This window comes from Pelodiscus sinensis, chromosome 2 (genome assembly GCF_049634645.1).
Source record: "Pelodiscus sinensis isolate JC-2024 chromosome 2, ASM4963464v1, whole genome shotgun sequence".
Taxonomy (NCBI): Eukaryota; Metazoa; Chordata; order Testudines; family Trionychidae; genus Pelodiscus; species Pelodiscus sinensis.
The window spans coordinates 130,449,755-130,466,315 of NC_134712.1; the positions used below are offsets into that span (position 1 = coordinate 130,449,755).

Genomic DNA, 16,561 nt, shown 5'->3' on the forward strand with positions numbered 1-16,561 from the left:
CAGGAGGACTGGGACCCTCCTGAGCCTTTGCCATGACACCATTCATGATCCCCACTACGAACAAAGGGCTCGCCACGGTCACTGTCCTCATCACAATTCAGTGCCTACCATGGGGATACAGGAAGCATGTTCTCCTCCCCAGATAGGACATGTGTGCGTTACGGGGCATACAGACCACCACTCAATCAATATCCTCTGTGGCACACTGATTGGCAGTACTATGACACTCATTGCAACCGTTGGTCCCTCTATCATTACTGGGCACCTCGACACACCTCCACTGCACTGCCTACACCCACACAAAGGTCACTGCCTTCCATGCACTCAGATGCATCACATTCCCCATCTGAGGGCCTGGATCTAGAGGAAGGACAGATCAAGGATGACCCAACCGTCCACCAGTCTGATATAGCACCCTATGATAATTCATCCTCTGCTCCTGATGAAGCAGTTATTCCAAATGACCCAACACCTACCAATGATATCAAGCAATTCTAGGACCTATTTAAAAAGGTGGCTACAAGCCAGGAGGTAGTTTTATAAGAGGTTCAGGAGAAACACTGCAAACTAAAGAAGCTACAGCCTTCTGCAAAATCAAAAATTGCACTGCCTCTAGACGAAGTAATGCTTGAGGCAGCCGACAAAGTATGGCAAACACCAGCCACTTCCCTCCAATTAATAAAAGGGTCAATAGGAAGTATTTGTTCCATCTAAAGGTATGGACTTTCTCTACCTGCACCCTCAGCCAAACTACTTAGTGGTTCACACTGCCAATCAAAGGTTCAAGAACTCATAACACAAAGCACATACACAGGACAAGGACCATGAATGCCTGGATGTGTTGGGGAGAAAAGTGCACTCCTCATTAACCCTCCAGCTACGCATAGCTAACTATACAGCACTGCTTGCAAATCATGATTTTGACAATTACACGAAATTAACAGAACTCCTGCACAGTCTTGAAGAGGATAAAAGACCTATCCTCAAGGCGATCATTAAGGAGGGTCACACTATATCCTGTACGGTGCTGCAAATGGCCCTGGATGCCACAGACACCGTGGCTAGGTCCACTGCGACATCCGTCGTGATGAGACATTCATCTTGGCTGCAAGCAGCAGGAGTCCCTAAGGACCTCCAGGCCAAAGTCAAGGACCTGCCATTCGACAAAGCTAAATTGTTCGCTGCAGGTACCAGTGAAGCCCTGCATTCGAGCAAAGATTCGAGCACCCTCCTATGCACATTGGGGATCTATACTCTCCCTTTTCGAAGAAAGCGTTATACACTGTATCCAAGACACAGGGATACAACCTTCACTAGACAACAGCAATACTGACCCTCTGAGCAAAACCGCTTCCAACCATGAAACCAATGCAAGAGAACTCCAAACAACCACTCTTCTGCGACTCAGGCCTCGAGGCAGCATGTTTGAAAATTTGATCAAGGGTCTGCCCAACCTCCCCCCAATTACAGTACCAGGCAAGCACAATATATTTCACCACCACTTGCACCCTTTTTAAAATAAGTGGGCAGCAATCACTACAAATTGGTGGGTCCTAGAAATCATCAGTCGTGGTTATTCTGTCCCCTTCACGGCAATCCTCCCAACCTCCCCACCCTCTCCCTCCCTCTTCTTGGATCCCTCTGACAAGACACTGCTCTGCCAAGAGGTTCAGCACCTTCTCAGTATAGGAGCCATAAAACAGATCCCTGAAAAATATGAAGGGAGGGGGTTTTATTCAAACTACTTTCTCACAAAAAGAGAACAGGAGGTTAGAGACCTATCTTGGACCTGCGACAATTAAACAAATACCTTCACAGGCAATGCTTGAAAATGGTTATGCTCACCACAATAGTTCTGGCACTGGATGGTGGACTGGTTTGCAGCCTTCGAACTTCAAGATGCCTATTTTCACATCACATTGCACCCCACATACAAGGCTGTGTCTAGACTGGCAGGTTTTTCCACAAAATCATCTGGACCCAAAGATGAGTCCAGACTCCATATAAATCTGCTTGAGCTTCGAGCAGTCCGTAACGCATGCAAGCACTTCCTCCCTTACATCCAAGACTGTTTGGTGCATATCCTCACCAACAATATGAGAACTATGTTTTACATCAACCGCCAAGGTGGTGCAAGATCTCAGTCGCTATGTGCAGATCAGGCTTTCGAGTTGGTTCATCCACTACAACATTACCATCTCCGGAGATTACCTGCCTGGAGACAAGAACATTATGGCCAATACTCTCAGCCTCAGCTTCCTCACAGAACATGAGTGGAAACTACACAACCAGATCACCCATGAGCTGTTCCACCGATGGGGGTGACCACAGATAGATCTCTTCGCCACCAGATAGAATTCCAAATGCCCTCAGTACTGCTTGACAGTGGGCATAGGACACGGCTCCCTTGGTGATGTGATGCTTCTCACTTGGTGGGCCCACTTATTATATGCCTTCTCACCCATTCTTCTCATTCCCAGAGTCCTCTGGAAGATACAGATGGATGGGGCACACGTGATCTTGATAGCCCCCGCCTGGCCCCAATAGACATAATTTACATGTTTCTATCACCTGTCTCTACCACCTCCCTGCCCGCTTCCGAACCACCCAGATCTGCTCTTCCAGAACCAGGGATCAATACTTCATCCCCAACCGTAAATGCTACACCTGACGGCATGGTACCTATCTGGCTCTCGGAAGTGGAGCAACAGTGCTCCCAACAAGTGAAAAATGTCCTGCTGCATAGCAGGAAAGAAACAACACGCAAGACTTACCTATACAAGTGGCACTGGTTTACACAGTGGTACACACACAGTGCAATTGAACCGCACAGGGCGCTGCTCCACTAAGTTCTGGAATACATCATGCACCTGAAACAACAAAATTTGTCAATTTCATCATTCCGGGTGCACATATCCTTCCACCCTTCCATTGTCAGCCGACGGTCAGGGCAGTGTGTGTGTGTGTATGCTTCCGAGAAAAGGTTTAACGTCCGTGTCTTTACTGCTAGGACCGGGGTCCCGTCGCAGAGGGTGGCCAGCAGGCCAACAGACGCCCCGTTATATAGAAAGAGCTTATTACACCTTAGATTTTAACTGCTAGAACACAGGGGTTCCTTCGCAGCGGGCAGCCTGGGAAAGGCTGGAAAGGTGCCCCAACGGATCTTGTCACCTGGGAGTGACACAGATCCAAACGCCCAAGCTCTCCCTATGTCTGTCCTTTTATGACCGGCTGAAGTTCTTTTAAATTGTGCTTGGTTCTGTTACAGCAACTGAAGGAGTCAGGTTAAAGCTTAAACAGTTACAGGTTTATTAAAAGACTTATAAAAAGCATATGGTTACAATGGCTATTGCTCTATTTCTTAAATGCTAACAAATACAGATTTTAAAAAATGGTTACAAAGAAAATAAAGATAGAAAATAGAAATAATGGTAGAAAATAGAAATAATGGTACCAAGTGACAGCTTAATCTTTAAAGAGCTCTAAGTCTATGTATATATATACTTAAACAAAGGACCACATCCAGGTACAATTTTTACCCTTTTCTGTGCCTCTCGACTCCAGCGTGTCAGGCCAGGGCCGGTCTCTCAATTCCTAGGAAAGACGAATACGAGGTGGGCGTCCCTTTGGAACCTCGGGAGATCAAACACCAAACCCGACCAGCAGATAGATGGTAGATTGACACTCAAAGAGAATGCGCTGCTGGACCTATCTTTATACCCCTGGGGGCCCGTATTCTCTTTCTTATCTAAGATGCCGAATTCTACTGGTCCGTTTTGTGGCGCCAGTTCTTACAAGCAAGTTTCAAGTTAATTTACACTTGCAAGAGAGATAACTAAATTGTGAGCACTAGACATTTTTTTACTGGGCGAGAGATTCCTCCCCCCGCGGATGGATGTGTGTTCGTATCAATATGGGTTAAGTCAAGGGCACTCCTTGGCAGCCTCTTGGTCAGCAATTGGCATATCTCTGTTTATAGCCATTCATGGTCACACAGCCTGGGCCTTCTGCTCTGTGTGCCCTGTATGCTCCAGGCAAGCAAAAATGGATGTTACAAGGGGGTTCCTGTCTGGCTACATTCCACCCCCTGATACGACACACCACATCCCAGGATACAAGATGGCGGTGATACCAGCACCTCTTGCCCACCTTGGGGGAATCTAGAAGTGCCCGATGGCCGGAATAGAAGGTTCAGGATCTAGGAATTGGCGAGGGTCCTTTCCTAGTGCTGTATATCGAATGTGCACAGAAAAGATAGCTGCATTAACTAGGCATTGCACAATACATAGAGCTATGCAGAAAATGATTACAAAAATTACAGTGGTTAGAGCAGTGGTTATAACAGAGTGTAAAAAAAGGAGTTAGGGAAAATCTCAGCTGTTGGGCTAACCAATTTAGCCATGAGATGTTTACATTCTTAGTTACAGCATGTCTTACCTTATACCATCTATTGCCACTTCCTTTGCCTCCCCCCAAAGTTATTTTGAGGATTGCGGTGGTCGCTGTTATCGAACCATACCGGTCTCCATTGGAAGATGTCACTCTTGTTCCATCAGTTGTTTTGGGCTGAGAGGGACAAACTCGATTCTCAGTCCAGTAGAGGAGTTATGTAAGGTGTTCTGGTACAGCAGTAGCAGTTGGGATGAGGAAGAAGACCATGGCGAGTTGGAGTACCATGTCTTGCTTCAGCTTAGGTTTCTTTTTCTATAGTTCAGTCTATAACAACAGCGATTGCAAGCACTGCAACAGCAAGCGGTATATATACAAAAAGTTCATGATGGTTTCCCGGATCCACACCAGCGCTGGGAGGGATACATCCCACTGGAGCACTGTTCAGGGCCATTGCCTCAGTTTCCTGTAATAAAACAAAAAAGTTCACCGGTCTTGGATACAATCCAAGCCTCAGTAATGGTTATTGGTGTTAGCCCAGCGTCTGCAGTGGTCTAGACTCCTTTTCCTTTGAAGGAGTGCAGTACGCGGGTTTGCATTCTTAAACTGGGGTGTTTGATTACTACAGTGTCTTCAGGTGCATATTTAGAATCTTTGAGTGGCACAGTGTGGCTAGGAGAGGTTCTCCCTGTAGGGAAGAAATCTCTTACTGATCGGACTGCCTGTAGGGGTCTGCCGATTGTTTAATCTTTGCACCACAGTATCTAATCTGTTTTCCCATTTGCCATCTGTGGGCCTTTGGGTCCTCATGGATTCTTTACTTCCCCACTCCCATGGGTAGGCACGGGGGAGATGGGGACTCACCACCATCAGGGCTGGGTGGTCAAAGCTATCTTATTCTTCAATACTGGCCTTCTAATTCTTTAATTTAGTTCCATTAATTAACAATCTAATCAGTCTCTGGTCCAAATATCTGGTTAGATCTAGTGAAGTGGACACAGAGCTGGACAGATCCTTCAAACTATCTAGGATCACTTGGTTGGCTTGGCTGGTGTGTAGGCCTTTACAGGCACTGGATATTACTGCATCTACCAGCCTGTATTCTATACAAACTTTAACTCAGAGGACTGTGTATTTGTTCTATGTATGTGACTTGAAGGAGGTTACGTTGACTAGAGTCACTGTTTCTTTTAAAGGACCAAGCATGGTTCACAGATATTTAATTGTTAACCCATGCAATTCTATAATTCTTGAGGCCTTTTAAGGCATCAGGCACCAGTAAGTAGCAGGGCAAGTAGCTGTTATTGCAATGGTGAGGTTACTAGTTTCCTCATTGTTGTGGGCATCTTTACTTAAATATGCTGATGTCCCACTTGCCTGTGTTGTTTCTTATAGATTTCTTATTATCTCTGGCGCTCTAGAGCTATTAAAGCAAAACTAATCTGGTGGGGGAGAGGGCTGTTACCCCACTCCCAGTCTTTCTGTTCACGTGATGCACTCCTTGCTTCTTTCCAGTTTCTTCTTTATTCACCTGTGGAGACATTGTTAACATTCTCCTAGCCTAAACAATTTCCAAACTATTATCCTTTCACTGAATTTTAAAGTTGCCAATTGATTGGGCCCAATTATTAATTTTGATGGTTTAAATTAATGCTTCTGCTTTACTCAAATTATCCTTTCATTAAAACACTATCTTACACACAACAATATTTGCAATACGTATTACAATTAAGACACACAAGACAAACTTGGACAGAACACAAACTTATTGTGTCATGACACAGAACCATGGTTTTTTGTCGTTGTTGTTTGTTGTTTTTCTTTAGCTGGCACCAGCGCTTTCTGATGATCTGAAAGACAAGAAAACATCTCTACCCCCATCGGGGTGGCCTATTATAACTTAAAATACTGCCTAAGATCTGCTAGGGGAATCGGTTACAGCTAGTTCCTTACCACTTCTATGGGCGAGTGAGCTATAACTTTACGAGAACAAGGGCGCTTCATCGGTACTCGTGACCTTCCACTCCCTTGAATTACCTCTAGAGTTGCTAGCCCTCCCCAACGGTGGCATGCCTCAGTTTCTCTCTTGTACCACAGATCAGGCTTAATGTGTGAAGCTATAATGCTTCTCCTTAGCACAAGGTGTTGGTTGGCCAGTTACTGTTCCTGCAAGCAAAAAGCTTTTATTTTCCTGAAAAGAACCATATGTACAATGTTCCAGGCTTACTTATGAGGGACAGTTGGTTTCAAACCTCGTCAGAACAGACAGGCAGTCTGCACCCACTTACAACCTTGGATCTGAGAGCAAGCTAAAAGTGTTATCAACTCAGCCTTGAACATAGACACAGTGAAGTTTCAGAGTTTGGATTCTTAAAACAATAACTTGGTTTTCTTAGAGAGCAAATTTAACCTTAAAAGTTGAATGCCTAACGCAAGCACTAACTAATTTGTGCTTTGTCTGTTTGCAATTTTAAGCAAGAGGACATAATCTAAAACAAAATAAAACTAGTTCATTTGAAACCCACAAAATAAAGTTACAATATATAGAGCTCATTCTTTTATGCAGTTAACTAATTAAGTTTCAGTAGAATCCTTAATTTTCCTTTGGGCTATTCCCGGTGGCAACTCCTTTCTTTCCAATATGGGCTTAATGATTGGGAGAGGAGTGTGAAGTGTTATGGCTTGAGCTTGGGTTAGCTCCTTTGTTTCTCTTAGTGCTGTGTAGCCTGCCAGAAGCACTTTTCATAAAGCGTGTAATTTAACTATGACCTCTGCCATAACTTTGAGCCAAACTGTATGGGGCGGCGGGGTACAGTTTCTCCTTCTTGCCATAAGGCATAGGACATCTCTGTGTTTCCCACAGTAAGGTACAAATGAAATGGGACCCATTACGGTAAATCGAACCTATAGACTGATAAGTGCGTATCTCGTTATCAGCTGTCTCTCAGAGCTTCCTCATGAGAGGGGGGGCTCATTCCCATCAAGCATGCTTCTTGAGCAAATTATACGGGGAGTAGGTACAAATTAAGATTCCCTGTTTTTTCAGATCTTTAATTAGTTCACAGACCGGAGCCATAGCTTCGGCTGGAATGCTGTACTGTTTTATCTTGGTTATAGTGGAAGGCGGGAGAGAGGGGGTTTGAACTAGCAAAGTTTTAAAGCCAGCTCCAAAAGCTCATTTTTCTCCATTAATTACTTTCTCCTTCCCCTCTCTAGCCTCAGGAGGAGCCGTTCCTAAAGGTGCTCCATGTCCTTATTTAGGGTTCGCACCTGGGTATCCAGGTTCTGGCATTGCTCCCAGAGTTTGTATCTCTCTCTCTGCACTTTTATCAGCTCTGTTTCTAAGTTCCAGTAGCTAGAGCAGGCTGCTTGCCACACACCCTTTAACAGCCAGATGCAAGCGCCTTTCCTTAACATCTCTTTATCCCACTTAGGGTTGCCCCATCCCTCTCGGGCAAACTCCTTTTCTATACAGCTAAAATCTATGTCAATCGTGACTGGCTTCATGCTGCTGTATTTGAACCAATAGCACAATCCTGCCGACTACGCCAATTCTGTCAGCCGACGGTCAGGGCAGTGTGTGTGTGTGTATGCTTCCGAGAAAAGGTTTAACGTCCGTGTCTTTACTGCTAGGACCGGGGTCCCGTCGCAGAGGGTGGCCAGCAGGCCAACAGACGCCCCGTTATATAGAAAGAGCTTATTACACCTTAGATTTTAACTGCTAGAACACAGGGGTTCCTTCGCAGCGGGCAGCCTGGGAAAGGCTGGAAAGGTGCCCCAACGGATCTTGTCACCTGGGAGTGACACAGATCCAAACGCCCAAGCTCTCCCTATGTCTGTCCTTTTATGACCGGCTGAAGTTCTTTTAAATTGTGCTTGGTTCTGTTACAGCAACTGAAGGAGTCAGGTTAAAGCTTAAACAGTTACAGGTTTATTAAAAGACTTATAAAAAGCATATGGTTACAATGGCTATTGCTCTATTTCTTAAATGCTAACAAATACAGATTTTAAAAAATGGTTACAAAGAAAATAAAGATAGAAAATAGAAATAATGGTAGAAAATAGAAATAATGGTACCAAGTGACAGCTTAATCTTTAAAGAGCTCTAAGTCTATGTATATATATACTTAAACAAAGGACCACATCCAGGTACAATTTTTACCCTTTTCTGTGCCTCTCGACTCCAGCGTGTCAGGCCAGGGCCGGTCTCTCAATTCCTAGGAAAGACGAATACGAGGTGGGCGTCCCTTTGGAACCTCGGGAGATCAAACACCAAACCCGACCAGCAGATAGATGGTAGATTGACACTCAAAGAGAATGCGCTGCTGGACCTATCTTTATACCCCTGGGGGCCCGTATTCTCTTTCTTATCTAAGATGCCGAATTCTACTGGTCCGTTTTGTGGCGCCAGTTCTTACAAGCAAGTTTCAAGTTAATTTACACTTGCAAGAGAGATAACTAAATTGTGAGCACTAGACATTTTTTTACTGGGCGAGAGATTCCTCCCCCCGCGGATGGATGTGTGTTCGTATCAATATGGGTTAAGTCAAGGGCACTCCTTGGCAGCCTCTTAGTCAGCAATTGGCATATCTCTGTTTATAGCCATTCATGGTCACACAGCCTGGGCCTTCTGCTCTGTGTGCCCTGTATGCTCCAGGCAAGCAAAAATGGATGTTACAAGGGGGTTCCTGTCTGGCTACAGATGGGTTCTCCATATTTGCACATCCCATTTCTAAAAGATTCTGGAAGAGTCTGGAGAACCTTCACCTACCTCAAAAACCCATTCCCCCCAAATGGGACAACTGGTCCTACATTCACTCACAAGACCACCCTTTGAATCAGTGGCAACCACACCACTTGTCTTTCTTATCATGAAAACGTTGTTCCTTCTGGTGATCACTTCTGTAAGGAGGGTCAGCGAACTCGCAGCTCTCACAGCCTTGCCTCCATACATGACCTTTCACAAGCACAAGGTCATTCTGAGGTCACACCTGTCCTTACTCAAAGTGAACTCAGAATTCCATATCAATGAACTGATAATCCTTCTGACTTTCTATCCAAAACCACAACATTCCAGAGAAGAAGCCGTCTTACACATCCTGGACATTAGAAGGGCATTAGACCTATCTGGATAGGTCTCAATCCTTTCAATCATCCCAGAGATTGCTGGTATCCCTGGCTGAAAGGTCCAAGGGAAAACCACTGTCTTCCCAGCACATATCAAAGCCGATAACATCATGCATTAATACCTGCTACTTGCTCCAGAATAGGGCATTACCAACAAATCCAAAGGCCCACTCTACCAGAGCTATGGCGACATCAGCTGCTTTCCTAAAGGGAGTCTCATTCCAGGAAGTATGCAGAGCAGTGACATGGTTGTCTAATCTCACTGTCATAAAGCATTCCGCTATTCCACCATGCTCCACAAGAGATACTGCAGGAGCCAATGCGGTTCTCTCCACAATCTTAGCAATTCATTGAAGCCCACCATCCATCTGAATGGGCACACAGTCTTCCCAGCACATATCACAAACTGTGGAGCACCCATGGGGACATCGCTTGAAGAAGAAAGTGAAGTTACTCTCCCTGTGCAGTAACGATTGTTCTTTGAGATGTGTATTCCCATGCGTGTTCCACTACTCGCCCTCCTCCTCATTTCTTCAGACAATAATAGCAGCCCACGAGGGCGTCAAAGAAGAAATGGAGGAGAAGCAGGCTGAGCGCACTACTTCAAAGGCAGAAGCACAACTCTCCACTCGCGCATGCACAGCCCGCCCAATCACTGCTCTGTGCCGGGACGAGCCCGACACTAACTATGGAGCACCCACGGGGACACATCTCAAAGAACAATCGTTACTGCACGGGATGAGTAACCTCTCTTTTATAAACACACAAAATAACAAAAGGGATTTGTATTTTCAAAGGTCTATGTGGAACAAAAAAATAAAGTGTAGTTTCTAAGCAGTGGAATAGGAATTTCAGAGATTTGTTTAATTAGTGATCAGATTCTTAATACATCTGAACTTTCTTCAAAGAGAATGAAATCTAGTGCTACTTCATTTAAAGGCAAATAGGATAACATCATAGTAAGGAGGAGAAAAATAAAATTCAGGAAAGACAAAACATGGGATAATATTCTCTTTCACTTAAAATTGCTTTTTGTTTTATCTGTATTTGGATGACAAGGGTACATCAGAAATGTCATGGGAAAGAGGTTTTAGTTAATTAACAAGGGGAAAAATAAGCTTTAGACTTAAATGGGTGGCAGGACAAAAAGCCAAAAAAAGTTACCATTTAAGCCTTGGGAAATGTTCAACAGTACATGGAAATAACTTAAGTTTCTATAATGCTTTAAACACACAGGGCAAGACTTTTAAAAAATGGCTTGTGATTTTGGGGGGACCTTGATATTTTCATGCCTGTCTTGAAACACTTCTGAAGGTTTGGTTTTGAGGGGGTGGGTACTTAGCACTTCTCTGAAATCAGGCCTCTTTAATGTGTCTTTTGTCAGGTTTTGGGTGGCCAGATTAGACACAATCACATTACATTTGAAAATCTTGGTCTGCATTTCTGGCATTTTCAACAACCCCTTGAATATTTTAAGGAGTCAGGGTCAGTCCTTATGTTTTCTTTTGGCTCTCTTCCCCCTCTTTAAAGTCCACTTTAGTAAGTGAAGTTTCGTAGTACTTTGAACATGGGTAACTTTGACAGCGGCTACAATGGCTATGAAAAACATTGTTTTGGTGAAATTGGAATCTGCATTGTACATCTTAAGTGAATCAGGGTAAAACAAGTGAACGCTATTCTGAAATAATAGTACCTAAGCCACTCTTAAGAAGAGCATTGTCACCGTGCTTGCAGTATCACTCCTGCTTTAATTTTGGCATTTCTGTCCATATCAGAGAGATTGTTGATAATACCGGTAAAGAAAATGGGATTGACATAGTAATGGCCGACCGGACCTACCACTTGATTGCTGAGACTCCTGAAGATGCTAGGTGAGATAATTATTAAACTTTTCATCTCCATATCATTCTAACTTTTGCAAAAAACAGCAGCAATGTATTGACATGTGGTCTCTGGAGATATTGGCCAGCACTATTAAACACAGTACATTAACTTCCCTTTGCAAAGATCTTCTGAGGCAGCTGAGGATTGCAGCCACCAAGGATGCCGATGGCAGTATGGTACAGAAAAGAGTCGTATTACCGATGATGAGAACTAGGATTTGGCTGTATGTGGCTTCCTATCCTGCTCCCTCTGGCTTCCTTTAATATTCTATTGCCTGTACAGGGTGATTTTCTTTGGCCACGTCTATTTTTTATGCTTCTCAGTCCCTTCTTCATCTGCTTAAAAAATTGATGCAATGCATCCACTCTCTACTGTCTGAAATAAAGCTCCAGTCTGGCAGGCTCCTATACTTTTTGCAGAATTAGAGTCTGAAAACTTTTCATATGTGAGAATTCATGAGATCACTGTAATTCGGAGGCGTCCACTCACATTCACAAAAGAGAAGACTGCTCTTCTCTTTTGTGAAAGCAAAGCACTTGATCTCCATCTGCTCAGCTGTTAAAGGTTTTAGAATCAGATACAAATCCTTGGCAGCAGCAAGGAAAACTTGATAACCATAGTTTCACTGGCCGAAACTGCTAGATCAATTTTATATTCCAAATCTAAAAATCTTAATTTAAAAACTACCTGCACTTCCTGAGTGACAATAACATATTTGCCAATCACAACATTTTCAAAAATACAAGCATTCAAAAGTAAGAGAATAATTAAGGTTCTTCTTCAACTACTTGCTCATGTCCATTCTACATAAGGTATGGGTGTGTTCACTACGTATACCAGTGCCAGAAGTTTTTCCCTCAGAAGTATCTGTGGGGGAGCAGCCCTAACGATCCCCGGAGTGGTGCCTCCATAGTGCATACAAGGAGCACTGCGTGCTCCCTCAGCCTCAGAACCTTCCTGCCGCCAGTGACTGTGCATCAGAGCTTCTGTGCTATTGACAGCTTCTTTTCTTGCTGCATAGGCAATATGTTTGTGTAGACACTGTTAGTCATTCTAGTTAGTGTCCTGGACAGAACTTAGCCTTGGGACGGGGAGATCCCCAGGTTTTAAACCATTTTAGAATGCAAAAACCTGATGCCTGTTAGTGATCCCCATAACTGCTGCTTGAGATGTTTGGAAATGTAGCACATTGGCGATAAGTGTAAATGTAGCACATTTGCAAGTCATTTAAACCTCAGACTAAAAAAGAGACGTTTGCCTCAAAGCTCTCCTGATGAAATCCAAGCTAGCTCTGACACTGGAGACCAGGTGAGATTCAGGCCTCTGTGCAAGGCACTCCCTCGGTGCCCTCATTGGGGCAATACCGTTCCCCCTTACAATCTCCGGCACGGGAGGTGAAGACACTGGTGAGGGGACAATCCCTAAGAGCCCATAGCAGTAGGGGGAAAATGGGAAGAGAGCCCAGACCCATTCAAGGCAGATCATCAACCCCCTCAGGGAACCAGGGACTGGCTCAGGCAAAGTGGCCACACTCTTCCCATCCCACTCCAGCAACGCAGAGTAGTAATAAAGGCCACTGTCCTCGGCCAGTGCAGGACATATTGATTCTGCTAGTCCCATCTGCACCAGCACAGCTCTAGGGGTAAGTCCATGTTGGGCCTGATGTGGGCATCACCTTCCCAGCAGCCCCGATCTCCACCCAATGTGCTGTCATCCAGTACTTCTTGACGCACAGCCTTCAAGTATTGGACAATGGGAGAAGGGCTCCACATGCAATCCTAAGTGCAGGAGGCAGGACTCAGGGCTCCAATGAGTGACACCTTCAGACAACATCCTGTGAACAGGCCATCTATGGATCACACCGAGTTCAGTGCCCAGTATCCCAAAGACCTCAGTATCACTCTTGAGGCTGCCCAGTGCATTACCGACATTCATCATCACGCCGACACCAGTACCCTTCTTGACTTCCGTCTGGGTTGAGAAGGTCTTCGGATTGGAGATCTTTTTTCCGGGTCTGATCCTGATCCTGGTACTGAGGGAGCATTGGAAGGTGTTGATCACTGGATTCCTGTTGCAGATCCTAGGTGATCTCTGCTCCAAAGCGTGTGGACCCTGGAGGACGCAAAGCTCAATATAAATGTCAGAGAGCTCAGAGCAGTTCGGCTAGTCTGCGCAGTCTTGCTCAGGTGTTGGGCAAGGTGGTGAGAGTCTACATGGACAATACAGCCTCCATGTTTTTCATCAACAGATGAGAGAGCTGGGTGCAGTCCTTGGCTTTATGCCAAAGCACTTCATCTCAGGGACTTTTGCATCAGTTACGATAGCCATCTGGAGGCCAGCCATCTCCCGAGAGTCAACAAGGCTCTAGTGGATTGAGATGATGTGGCCTTTGGCAGGCTGGTCCTACAAGCAGCAACCAGGTGATCTCTGACCCCTCCTCCATGGAACTAGCTGGTGAGTCACCTATTGGAATGCACATTGAACAATCACTCGCAGAAGAAAACATGATTACTTATCTTTCATTACGGTTGTACGTTAAGATTAGTTGCTTGTGTCCATTCCAAATTCTACCCACCTCCCCTCTGTTGGAATAATTGGGCAAGAAGGAACTGTGAGGGGTCTGCAGTATTCTGTGTAACGTTCCATAGAGGCACCGTGCTAGGAGGGGATCCACAGCCAACCTGACCTCTAAAGAAAAATTCTGTGAGAATTGTGCATATGGTGCATACTCACATCTGTTGGAATGGACATGAGCAATACATCCTGAAGAATTTATGAAAGGTAAGTAACCGTTTTTTTTCAGAGTCCTTTAAAATTAAACCCACAGTTTTTCATAGAAAATGTTCATGCATACACAACTTCTGCACCTGAAAAACTGGAGGTGCAAAAAGTGTGAAAATGTAGTATTGGAAGCTGGGATCGAGGCCCTTTGAAAGTTGGCCTTTACTCATAGACTTTAAGGTCAGAAGGGACCATTATGATCATCTAGTCTGACCCCCTGCACAGTGCAGGCCACAGAATCTCACCCACCCCCTCCTAGAATAATCCTCTCACCTATATCTCAGATATTGAAGCCTTCAAATACTTGAAGCCCCCAAGATGCAGAGAATCTTCCAGCTGTGATCTGTACCCCATGCTACAGAGGAAGGCGAAAAACCTCCAGGGCCTCTGCCAATCTACCCTGGAGGAAAATTCCTTCCCGACCCCAAATATGGCGATCAGCTAAACCCTGAGCATGTGGGCAAGACTCATCAGCCAGACACCCAGAAAGTTCTCTATAGTAACTCCTATCATCCCTCCATTGACCTATTTCCCACTGATAATGGAAGTTCAATTAGTTACCAAGATCATGTTATCTCATCAAACCATCCCCTTCATAAACCCATCTAGTTTAATCTTGAAGCCAGATAGATCTTTTGCCCCCACTACTTCCCTTGGAAGGCCGTTCCAGAACCTCACTCCTCTAATGAGGCCCTTAGATAAGTATCTTTAGAATGGCAAGCTAATATCTCAAAGAATTACTGAGGCGTAGTTGTGTTAGTCTATAACACTGTCAAAGAATGATGTTTAGGAAACCTTCATAACAGGTCAGGTTCAGTGTTCATATTTCAGGGCGATTGAACAAGGTATGCAAGTTCTAACTGTGCGGGGACTAGAAGTAGATTAAATATATCCCAAAGACAGACCACATGGCTGAACTTCATCCCTACTGTAGTTGCTACTCAGGATTGCCGTTTGGAATAGCAACTCTTGCTATTTGGAGATACCTGGCTACTGGATTGGAATAAATTGATACTGGCCCACCTTCAGAGCTTTTTTCCAAAGCAATGTAGCATAGGCTGACTTTTGCCTAGCTACTAACTACTGTCAAAGTTGAGTCAGGACTCACGATTTTTGTAGACCACTCTGTCTTATTAGCAAAGCGCTTCGCTAATACAACCAGAAAAAGTGAGACCCCCACACAAACCCAAGTCACCTTATTTATACAGATAAAAGAGTAGAGCAGACAAAGGATTGAAAAAGGGCGCTAATTGACAAAGTTACATGGGGTCAGTCAAGTATCTCATTTCCTTAGTAACTCTCACCAATCTCCTGTTAATGTCCCACTATCACCCTTAATAAGTGAAACCATTGTCCTCTGCCTTAACATCCTTCTTCCTGCTTACACACAAACAACTTTACCTTTACATCTCTCTTCCTGCTAGAAGAACAAACAACATTTCTTTAATTCATTCTACTTTTATAATACAGTTTGGCCTACTTTCACACTACGGAAAAGTGTGTGAAGTTTTTTGTCCTTCATCTTCCCATGCCAGATGCATAGAGGATTTAAATACCAGATTATATAAAAAAAATTAGCTGTATAGTAATAAGAAGTGTCCAAACACAGCATTACTACATCAGGATTTTGGGAAGTCATTTGAGATGTGAACATCCAATGTTGTAAAACAAACAAAAAACAGAGAACTACAGTTCATTCATAAGTTTAATTCTCATGCCACATTATCAATCAATCAAACAATGAAGGTGTCAATGGTTCTTTGTCTCTGTAGAATCTGGTGTTCGTACTCTTCCTCTCTAATTGCTAACTAATGGCTCTTATTTGCTTCTTTTAACTATCCAGTCTTTATATGCTTATAGACTATCAGTTTTGCCTGTTACATGCTGCTCTGCTTTCCCGTTGCTATTTATATAGCCACTGCCTCTTCCACCCTGTTGGGGGGTACGCCCCTGACGTGGGATGCGTCCCCCTTCTAGGGTCCCGCGTCTCGGTCCTGGCACCTCACTCGGGGCGTCTACTGTACCAGAGTCCCAGTACAAAAGTCCAGGCCCCTCTCTCAGGGCATATATGGTACCAGAGGCCTAGCTCCGGGAAAAAGCCTCTCCTTGTCGGGGTGATTTCCCCGGGTGCGGAAAGGCGTGGTAGGGGGACCCGGGCCCTCCCTCTCCACCGGGTCCCAGCCCAGGGCCCTGTAGGCAGGGACTCTTGCCGCTGCCTGCTTGGTGGGGACTCCATCCGATACACACCGAGCTGTGGTAGCAATCCCATGCCCTGGGCTGCTTCCTACCCCCTGGCGTCCCTATAATCCGTCTGCCTCAGCGGCGGTTCTTACCGGGGCCAGGGCTGGAGGCGTAGGGGTTCCGGTCCCTCAGGCGGAGC

At 44.8% G+C, this 16,561-nt stretch overlaps 1 protein-coding gene across 1 annotated transcript in view; it reads left to right on the top strand.

Moving 5' to 3' along the window:
• The window catches only part of MYO10 (myosin X), a 368,617-nt gene that overhangs the window by 298,812 nt on the left and 53,244 nt on the right, over positions 1-16,561 (top strand). The window contains exon 28 of the mRNA XM_006135809.4: positions 11,292-11,387. Within this exon, the coding sequence (XP_006135871.2) occupies positions 11,292-11,387 (96 nt within the window). The remainder of the gene's footprint in view (positions 1-11,291; positions 11,388-16,561) is intronic.